An 11,634-nucleotide genomic window follows, 5' to 3' on the forward strand; every position below is an offset into this window, starting at 1 on the left:
GTCATTTGTCATATATAATTATTTTTTTATTTCAATAGCTACCGTTGAGTGGCGTGTCATATAATAGAGTGGAGCATCGTAGAGTGTCTTTGAGTTGAGGTGTGTAGAGTGGAGTGGCATGTCCCAGAGTTAAGTGGTTTGTTATACAGTGCAGTGGCATTTTGTACAGTGCAGTGTCATGGAGTGACATACAGTGTAGTGGAGTACCATAGATTGGAGTGGCATATCATAGACTGAATTTCCATGTTGCAGAGTGGAGTGGTGTATTGTTGAGTGTCTTGAATCACAAATGATTATTTTTTATCTCAATAGGTACACGGTACTTCCTAGATAGTTTAAAGGAAGTACTGTGGTACTCTGTAAACTTATATATCCAACACAAAAATACTTTTCCCTAACTATTGCCTTGTTTCTTCCTAGATTAAAAAAATTATAATAGCCTTTATCTCACGTAGAAACCCAGAACACAGCCACAATGTAGTCTAAACAATATGACTGCCATTTTACGGTGCAGGGCTTTCATCAACCAATAAGAGTGTGTTTTGTTAGTTTTTGTCAACACTGTGTACTGCGGAATACAGCAAACTACCACTGCTCAATCAACTACTAAGATGTTGCCCCTTATTACTAAGATTGACTAAACATTTATCAAATCAGGAGAAGGACCCTTTCCACACAATAATCTATACTTCTGCCAAATTTCGTAAAAATCTGTTCAGCCATTTTCCTGCTCTGTCTGTCTAAAAGATGTATAGAAAATGCATTGGTGAAAAAACGTGTTTTGGGACCCCCCTATCCTTTGCACCCCCATAATCACCAAGAAACTTTGCATCATCAGCCAACGTAGAAAAAGCAATTGGTCTGCAAAGTTTCGCTGAAATTCATCAAATAGTAGCATAGAGGTAAGAATAGTAAATCCATACTTCTCTAAATGTGCTTACCTTTTCATAGTCTATCCTCAATATTCTTGTACCAAGATATTCTGGTCGATATTTAGTAGTATAATCAATCACACCAATAATAAAACAGCACTAAAAAGCATTGTGTTGTGTGCTTTAAAACCTTGCATACTGTATCTTTTTCCTACACGTATTTGGGAAAGAATGGAACTGCAGTGCACAGTTTTAATGTTTTATCATAGCTGAAGGCCATGGCCCACCCAAAAATATATTTGGCTTTGGCTCTGCTGCAAGAGCCAGTGAAGCTATTTCAGGGTTGGGGTAAACTGGTTGAGCTTCCTTAGGTTTAAACATACTATTGTAGGCTGGTTTAGAATCACCTGAAGTGATGGTATCTAGCTCATTGGCACCACTATATGCACTATATTACAGTAATCCAGGTGACCTCAATATAGAGTTTCACCTCATGGGGTAAGAGAACTCTTCTCAACATCATATTTTGAAGGTTGAGATAACAGGTGAGATCTGTTGTTTTCCCATGAGAAAAGTCTGAGAGACATAGAGAACCTCCTGTTGGAAAGAGAATCATCCTAAAATACTCAAATCAACTGAATTATGCAACTGGCGAGATTCACCCTGACCAAGAACTAGTTTGGTTTTGAAGACAGAATCTCTCTACAACAGCATGGCATGTCAACAGGGAGCATTTTTGCTCCTAGTGTGGCCTGCCTGTATGTATACGAGTTTGAACAACATGATATCTGGACAAATTACCCCTTTAGACAGGAATTATGGTTATGGCGCCGATAAGTAGACAACATGTTCATCATCGGGCATGGCAATGAAGATAGAGCCTCTCAGTTTTTGCAATGTTTGTACAACCAAAACAGGTGCATAAGATTCACCATGACCTTAAACAACAGTCAGGTGTCATTTCTATACAGAACCATCAGAATAGACAGGGGAAAATGATCATCAAAACTTTATAAAAAACCTACAGGAAGAAATTGCCTTTCACACCTCAACTGAGCGCACTTCTGTAACCGAATGGAAAACCTTCAATTAGGAAAATACCTCAACATCGGGTGCAACTGTTCAGACATTCTTGATTACTGAACAGAGACACTCAGAGCAAAATAATACATCAACCTTATCCAAAACAAATGATCCAAAAAGCCAAGAAGAGAGCACACATAATCATAAAAAGACCTTATTAACAGACGATAAGAGGAGGAAAAGAAAGCCCTCATTTGGGTAAGCACATAAAGCAATTTCTCAAACCAACTGATAAAAGTTATCACTAAACACTAGGGTGTACAAACATGCATCCAGCTATCCTTTGAGAAACCCCTTTTTTAATTTAAAAGAAACAGGAGTCTCAGGAGCATCCTAGTTCATACCAGATGATGAACACCATTCCCCATAATCAAAATACCCTGGGGACATTCCTAGGGTAACAGGCCATTACCCTTGTGGACAGTGCATTGTATGCGTAACGTTGGAGCGCACGAAAGTCCTTGGTATGGCCACTCACTTGGAACAACAAAACCATATAAATTGCTACTCTAATGATGTGATCTACTCGAATGAGTGCACACTGCATTACATAGGCATGACCTCAAGAAAAATGAAAGGATGGATTGTCACAGGGCAGTGACATCCAATGTCAGAGATCCTAAACAAAACTGACAATGCGCTAAATCGAGCAATGACATAGACTTCCATAGGATGGTCATTGAGAACATAGTTGTCAGAAACAATATATCATGGACCTAGGGCATAAATAACACTGAGTATACAAATTGGGGACACACAAGATTGGCCTGAACAATGATATCCTCTAGAATCAGCTGAAGTCCTTTTAATAGTTCCAGTGATCCTAGATGTCTCTACTATGAGTATATACTCAAACCTCAAATCAAGATACCCATCAAGGCTGTTGTATTTCTACTTATTATGTGCCCTTTTCATTGAGTCTTTGGGCAAGTTTATTTTCCAGGATATAAATATTCAATCTTCCTTGCTTATGGGCACTATAATAAGTTATTTGCAGACAACATGGCCCTATTCCTAACCTCAACCACTCTTAATATTAATAGGGCCTTGCAGTATTTAAAACCTTCATGAATATAGGGGTCCATGAAATGAATGTCTCAAACAAATGTAGACTACTGTTAAAAAAAATCCCCAGATGTCCTCCCATCAGTTCTGAACTAAAACTACAGAGAGGTACAAAAAGATATTTACGGTTTTTTTTATTCAGAGGAGACAGAGGAAGTTTTATTCAATAATTTTAAACCTTTGTTGGGAAAGGTTTTCAATTTGCTGGAAATATGGAGATGCCTACCTTTATCAATTACTAGCAGCCCGTCCCGACGTTGTCCGGGTATGAAATAGATGTGTGTAATGTGTGTATTTGGCAAGGGCAATTTATTTTAAAATCTCACGGTAGACAAAATTTTTTGTTTCATTAGAATAGGGACGGAGGAGGCCCAGCTGCAGCCCTGGTTGATGTTAGCAGGCGCGTGTAATTGGTGTAGTGATCTGCCGCCTGAGCCCGGCTACAGCCCTGGTTGATGTTAGCAAGTGCGTGTAATGTTGTTGAATGAGAGAGTTATCAGCCACGGGTAAATCCTTTTAATGAGAGAGTTGAGTGACCGCGAGTAGGAGAGGGTGCAGTAATTGGCCCCGCAGACACGCTCATTTGCGTGTTCCCCCGCTTGAGGCCCAGATGCAGGCCTGTTTGATGTTAGCAGGCGTGGGTTCTACCGCTTGAGGCCCAGCTGCAGCCCTGGTTGATGTTATCAGGCGCGTTTAATTTCGTTGAATGAGAGAGCTCAGTAACAGCACGCAGGAGAGGCTGCAGTAACATTACTTACCAGGCCTCCAGGTGAACGCGTTTGTCACGCCCCCAGCACACGGCCACAGCAGACGATCTTCTGATTAATGTACGACCCACATGGCATGAAGGGCGGAACGTAGCACACGCCCCCAGCGTGCCCCTTGGTGCGGCGCAATTGTGTTCACATGGCATGAAGGACGGACACACGCTCCAGCGTTTCTCACGCCCCCAGCGTGTCACGCCCCCAGTGTGCCCCTTGATGCTGCGCAGCAACGTAATTGGCGCTTGTATGTACGACTCACATGGCATGTAGGGCGGACACACACCCCCAGCATTTGTCACGCCCCCAGAGCACGCCCACAGCCCACGATGTGATGGCCGTACCACACGCCCCCAGCATTAGTCACACCCCCAGCCCACTCCCACAGCACAACGCAGACACGCCCACAAGGGACTACTTTGCTGGCACGGTTCTTTTACCTTTTAAATGTATAGAGGAGTTGGACTAACGGCTAAGGCGCTCGACCTCGGACCTGGGGATCTGGGTTCGAGTCTTGGTAACGCCGCCAAACATCCTGTGATTCTTGGCAAATCACTTAATCTTCCCGTGCCTAATAAAAATGAATGTGTGTCCTCATGTAACGTAACTGGCGCTATGTAAGGCGCTCTGATACCTGATTCAGTTTGCGCTATATAAAACTCTGCAAAAAAAATATGGTGGCCGTCTGCATAGCCTATGTCCTTCTGCTGCAACTGCCCTTTCCAATGCTGTATTGGGTGTTGTGATTGGTGCTGTGGTTACTGAGATTACCCGCCTCAAAGGTTTGGGCTGTCTCTTTATAATATTAGTATGGATTAGTCGGACTGCCCTGATTAAAATGTAAATTTTACAGTTGGTCCTATTTTCATTCCTTTACATGCCTTGCAAGCTATTAGCTTGCTTTTTTAAACAAAACTGGAACAAGCAATCTCATCTTTTATGTGGGCCCAAAAACACCCACGAGTTAAGCTGAAGGTGTTACAGCTGCCCAAGGACTGCCTGCCCTTAATAAATGAAAACAGGGTGGTATGCTGTCTCCAGAAGGCCACCAGCCTTGTGATTGTAGCCTATTCCCAATTAATATTGATGAATCAAGTCATCTGCGTCCCCATTGAGAATCTCTATATGTGTCAGAGACACTTTAGTACATTCTGTTTTGTGAATCGCAAATTGTGAGTCGCAAAAACATTGCAATTTGTGAGCTGCAAAACTGTCTCACATATAGCCCATTGTCTCTTAGGTCAATAAATCCATGACCCAAGGGTGATTGCCGTATTAGTTAGTGCACTCCTAGCTGGAGCTTCATGTCCTTCAGTTGGAGTGCAGAACCCCCTTGTGGTGGGTTGTATGGCTGCACATTGGAGCATGAAAAATGTTTAAAAAAAGACTCAAAGACGGTTGGTGTTTTTTTATTCAAAATGTATTACACTTTTTATGACAATCACTTTTATTAAACATTGCACTAAGTGAATTATTAAGAAGTACATTTCGATGTAGTTAATGGTCATTTTTTAACAACAACAATGCATGTGCTTTAAATATGTTGATATCATGACTACTTCATAAATGCAATAGGCCCACTTGTTACATTTTTGTGTTCTGTTCCTCTGACAAAGTCAGTAAATGTAATACATTTTAAATAAACTTTAGTCTCTGCAATCAACATCCCCAGCTGCCGATGGCTCAGGTGCAGAGGGAGGAATGGGACCCAATGGGGGTTGGGCGCAGTGGCTGACCTGCCTGCCACCCAATGCCATGCAAGGCGTGTGGCATGAGTTTGTCTGCCAGCGAGGGGTTTGAATGCAGGGCCAGCGTTGGATTTGCTCCCGGTGATGAACTGCTTATGACCTCAAATATTATATTGTCATTACATATTCTATTGCACCATTGATAAGTTCACTGCATCATCTAAAATACCATAACTGATGACAATACTGTGCATGTTAGGGGAGCGATTTATAGTTACTTTCGGGATGAGTGTTAGTCACTTGAGATAACTGTGACTAGAAATTTCAGAGGTTTTTTCATTTAAAACAGTATAGTTCAACTGCAATTTTCATCTGACTGCAATGCCTCTTTCAGGTTGCTTTTTTCGGTACATTTGTAAGGTCTTTTTAATGCAAACTAAGATGTTATTACATTACCCAACCATAATGTCATTTTAACCTTTGTTTACATTTTGAGTATAGTTAGACCTGTTATGATGTATTTAGGGCTGTAGTAACTTAAGACTGTATTTTAAGAATTGTAATGGTCTTATCTCTTGTGACAGTGTTTTGTTTTGTCAGCGCCTCGCAAATGCATCTTTATTTTTCCCTTAACTCCACCCATTTCTGAGTATTTATTCACCATTTTCCAACCACTGTCCCTGTTTCATCCCACATTTGCTACAAGGTAAATTTAAACTGCTACATATGTGAGTAGAATTCCTCCTGGGAACTTTTATCCATTTGGTTGGGAAGGCACTAGGCGTCACCCCCACCCAATAACTGGGGACAAGTAACTATGTCATCCCAAGCACCCTCTTCAGAACACTTTCTGGGTATGTGGAAGATTAGAAGAGGACTTGGCCTTCTATCTATTACCTGAGAAGAGCTCTGAAGGACTGGACCACCTCCCTCCTGTAAGCTGGACAAAGAAGTGGACTCCAAGGGTCAGTTGGCTGTCCTCCTGTGTAGCTGAACATACTCAGCTGACCATGTAGACCTAGACTGGACCCAGCTTTTGGTCTCTATCCTACATTTTGTGAATCTCTAAGTGACTCCCCTGTGGTTCTAGGGGGATTTAGAAGTGTCTTCTGTTGGTGTTTGAAAACCAGAAGAAAGTTTAGAAATATTTGAAAGCTTTTCTTCTAGACTCCAGGACTTAAAAAACCTAAGTCAGAAGATAAAGTCTTTATCCAGGGTGAACCTGGTTGTGTATCTGACTCAAGATCATCGTAGTCAACCTGAGTCTGAGTCTACTGCGAACATAGCCTACCACTGCCGCTTAGTGCTTTTTGGCATTATTTCCACTTTAAACTTTAAAAATGCATATATCCAGTTCTCTTTATGTAATTTTCTCATTTGTACATCATTCTGTCTATTAACTTTCACTCTATTTTTATAATTTGGTTTGGGATTATTTGGTATTTTGATTTATTTATGGTTTTGGTGCTGCATACATAATTTACACATCACCCTATGTTAAGCCTATCACCTTTGTGCCATAGATATGAGTTGAGCTCAAGTTAATTAAGTGACTTTAAAGGTTCACCCTAATAAGATTTGTGAATATTCCTTCGGTTGGCCAGTCACTAACCACAAATAATATTGTAATTTCTCACACAACACTTCTATGGATTTTGTCCTGAACAGGCATTATGATGGTGATTATGGGCTTGAATGTCCCACTGATCCACACTATGGTAGCACATCCATGTTTACCAAACACATTTTTCCTGCTCATGATTTCTCATGCTAGATGGTAGACCCAAGCATTTCCGGATAGTTGCTTCATTCAAGTAAGCCCTTGACGCTGATTATGCTATAAAAATGTTTGCTTTGCAAGAATTATTTACTGTTGATCTTTTTATATCCTGTTCTTTGGATCTGATACACCAGGATCTATCTCTCCAGACACAGAAAAACTATGCATGGCAATTACTGTCATGCACGAGGTCTGCTTTTTTTCAATCCAATTTTCTCCCTCTGCATATACAGACATGTTACTGGTGAATGCTTATTTGTATATTACAGATGGAAGTGGATATCTGGGACCGAATTTCACTTAGGGCCTGATTACAAGTAAGGCAGTACCAAAACTACCATACCCACGGTAGCAGTGTGACCCCCTTCTCCTCAGCAGTGTGACCACCTGATTAAGAGGTTGGCGGTCGAACCGCCAAAAGCCAGAGGCAAGACCACCCCCACCACAAGGACCCTGACAGGGTGGCTGTGGTGAAAGAGGTGATCAGTTGTGGCGATGCCGATGACTACACCATCATGCTAATCACGATGTGCCTTTCCACCAACCTTTTCATGGCAGGACCCTGCCATGAAGAGGTCGGTGGAAAGGCTCAAAAGGGGCCCAGGGTGAATTTGCCTATGGGGGGCTGTGCCACCATCTGCTTGCGCTTTTGTGTGTGTACTATGTGCCATGCACGGCACTGCCGCTCTGGGACTGTGGCTTGCATGTTGGTGCATGGTACACAGTGCACCGACATGAAAGTGGCACTGCCACAGCAGAGACATGGGCTTCAGACTCTTTCTATAAGCCTAAACATTCTACTGCTGTGGCACTGCCGACACAACACTGCTAGACTAGCTCTGTAATCATAATATTGTTTGACTTCCACTTTTGTAATAAGGCCCTTAGTGCCTCACCAGGGAATTTTGTTAGGCTCATAAAAGAGCATTCACAGTGTACTCCAGCTGTCACCACTGTATGCTTGTCCGTGCACTGGGTGGCATCCACCATGTCATGCAAGCCACACAGTGCACACATGACCATGCACTTGTGGAGGGCACATCTTGCGCACCATTCACCCCTCCCCATAGGCAGATTTTCTCTGGGGCCTGCTAGGGGCCCCCTCCTTGCCCTTCTGCCAACTTTTTCTTGACAGGAGCACTGTCATGAAAAGGCTTGGTAAGTGCAAGTCCTAATATGGATGGTGGGGCCAGGAACAGCCCGCCTCCATTCCTTCTCATTTCCAACACAGTCAGCACCGGATCCAGGATCCTGATGTTGTAGCAGGCTGCTGGGGGTCCGACCACCGCGCTCTTAAAACAGGGGGCTGACCGCGGTGGTAGTGCCACCATCGTGAGTATGGCGATCCCAGGACGGCCGTACTTGTAGTAAGGCCCTTAAAGTATATATTATCATTTTATAGTTATATATAAAAGGAAAACAATATAGATTAATAAATAAAAACGTTTTTATTATGTTTTATTCTGAAATAAGAATGTAAATAATATTTAAATAGTATTGTATAATGTATATTATCCTGATTTTTTTTGTTATTTAAACCTTTTTTACAATAATTAAATTGTTTCATATAATAGTTTGACCATAATTTTAAAATACGTTTTTCCAGTATATATCAAATAACTATATATACGTTATACTATTATTCATTTCATACAATTGATTTACATTTTTATAATATTTTTTAGAATGTTTGGTATGTTTATAAATGTTAACAATTTTGAGAACTTTCATTCAACATTTTTAACGTATTTTCCCCTTCATTTCTATGGGGCGATAGTCCATATGGCAAATGCCGGCAGCAGACAGCTTTTCCTCCTCATCAAGTCAGAGATGGCCCAACATGCCAACACCTATTCCCCCTCTGTTGCACTGTTTAGCAGGAAAACACAAAGGCCAACTACACCTAGCCATATGACCAAGGATACAGGCACCAAATGGTTGGGATAAGAAAATCATCAACAAGAGCGGGACAAGAGCAATTCAAAGTCCAGTACATCCGTTCCCATCTATATGTCTACTAAACAAAGAGTATGCTGTTCCTAATATTACCCTTAGTTAATAAGAGGAACTGCATACTCTTTGTTTAACAATTGGGAAAAGAAGATACCAGCTTTCAAAAAGTGGCACTTTCAGATTTGTGACTAAGTCCAAGGGTTTTAAATTACAATTCCTTAGACACCAAACTCAACATTCTCACCTGCTCCCAACTGAAAGTGATCACTTATTAACCGTAATAAGTTAACTCAATGTTAACCCATGGGAGAGGTAGGTCTTTCAGTATTGAAAAATACTGTTTTTAACTGCTTAGACATTTAAAAGCTGAAAGTACATTACAACATTTTTAGATACACTGCACCGTGCTCTATGGACAGTTCAGTGCCTACAGTCAGGGTGACATATTTATTAAAGAAGTAGGTTTAGGCCTGGCAAAGGTATTTTTGCCAGGTCAAAATGGCAGTTAAAAACTGCACATACATGCTACAATTGCAGGACTGAGACATGTTTAAAAGGACTACTTACGTGGATGGCACAATGAGGGCTGCAGGCCCACTAGTAGTGTTTAATTTAGAGAACCTGGGCACATGTAGTATCACTTTACTAGGGATTTACAAGTAAATTAAATGTGCAAATTGTGTGTAAGCCAATTTCATCAAGTTTAAAGGAGAGAGCACAAGTATTATAGCAAAGGTCAGCAGAGATAAAGATAGCAGAAGGCTAAGGCCACAAAAACAACATCAAAAAGAATGAAGGAATATGGCCAAACATTTGGGGGAAGACCACCCAAAGGCTGAGAAGTTTAACATACCAACTCTGTGAACTGTAAAGGATAAGACAGATTTCATACACGCTAATAATTGCCTCTATCATCGGGATTTGCTGCTAATTGTTTTCCAGATGGGTGACTAAAGCAGATTAATGGGAGTAGGTATTCGCCCAACTGGAAGAATGAGGTTTGTATGTCCTCAAGGAAGTGCCACCAATATAGGGTGAAGATATTCTTAAAGACATCTATAATGCAGATGTAAATGAGTGGCCTTGAACATTTGCTTCAATGTACTAATGTACTAACTGCTACTTCATACTTTGTTTATAGTTATTGCATCGTACAAGGCAGAAAAGTATGTGTTACAGACGTGTAATCGCATCACTGAATTGTGTTAGGTTTCCAATACAGTAATAAACAGTACACTTCATCTCGTTTTAAACGTGGTAAAAAAATAACTGACACTTTTGCAGCTGTCAGCATCTCTCATTGCAAACAAGTCCTGGGAGCACAGAGCGAGATTTCTACAAAGGTGACGTTTATATTATGTTTTTCTTTTTTTTACATTTTACACCTAGTGAATTCAGAATTAAATATTGAAGTATAGTATGCACCACAGTAAATACTAAAATGCTGTTCTTCTCGACTTTCAAAATAGATGCCGTAATATGTATCTATTTCAGCACCCACTATAGACGACTAATGTACGTGAAATGTTCTTTTCTCACCTGAATATGTCGGCTGCAAGTGGCCTTTTTTTCCTTCCGTCGGATTTGCTTCATGGCAAAAGGTCCTCCTTGCCGTTTTTAAAACGTGTTGCGCCTGCCTGCCTTGTGGCCATTGCTGTGATGCTGTATTCAGCGCTCTTGTGACAAGAGCTTTATATGTGATTAGGCGAAATCCCAACATCGTCTCTTCGCATCCGAAACACAAATCTTGCTGATACTGTTTTGGTAATTGGCCAGGTCAGCAGTAGCGTTGCTGTGTCTCTTGAATCCACATGAAAAGTTACAAGTGATTCAACAGGAACTAATACGTTACAAGACTTTCATGCGCAGTGCGTGCACTTCCGGGTATAGTTTCAATTTGTCCTTAGTCATAGTGACAAGAGCAATTGTGTTCCAACCCCATTGTATGCTGAAAGGAGTGTTCATGGAATTGCCCGAACGCAATTAAGCTGACTGTCGTAATCACAGCTTTACCCGTACTGCCGGCTGTTCTGCAAGTTGTCCACCCATAGCTTTCATGCTTTTTTCATCTGAACTTCCTTTATTGGCCAATAAAACGACCTTGCCTGGAAACAGGCATAGAACCAGTTTTTTGAAATTTATGTTTAAATAAAAATGAGTTAAAAGCAAACATTGTTTAGGTTTCAGATCATCCAGTCAGTCCATTATATTAAACAGTGGAATATTCATACTATATTTACTGTGTCTGTGGAGCGGAGATGTGTGTTATATTGTGTATGCTGTATTGGGAGCTTAACCTGAGTACGGAAGGAGGAAAGACGTTCAGGGAAATATTTTTACTTATTTGGCAAATATTACTCCCTTCCAAGTTTTGCAGGTTAGTCATCTGATGCCCCAGCAGAAGGTGTCTGTCGTAAGCAGACGTGTCATTG

The 11,634-nt window shown here is 41.1% G+C and overlaps 1 protein-coding gene across 1 annotated transcript in view; it reads right to left on the bottom strand.

Moving 5' to 3' along the window:
- Window positions 1-11,090, bottom strand: part of LOC144827739 (protein FAM162B-like) — a 115,364-nt gene extending 104,274 nt beyond the window's left edge. Inside the window, exon 1 of the mRNA XM_078685950.1 lies at window positions 10,742-11,090. Within this exon, the coding sequence (XP_078542076.1) occupies window positions 10,742-10,922 (181 nt within the window). The 5' untranslated portion in view covers window positions 10,923-11,090. The remainder of the gene's footprint in view (window positions 1-10,741) is intronic.
- Between the last annotated feature and the right edge of the window lie 544 nt (window positions 11,091-11,634).

Source organism: Lissotriton helveticus, chromosome 4_1 (assembly GCF_964261635.1).
Source record: "Lissotriton helveticus chromosome 4_1, aLisHel1.1, whole genome shotgun sequence".
Classification (NCBI taxonomy): Eukaryota; Metazoa; Chordata; class Amphibia; order Caudata; family Salamandridae; genus Lissotriton; species Lissotriton helveticus.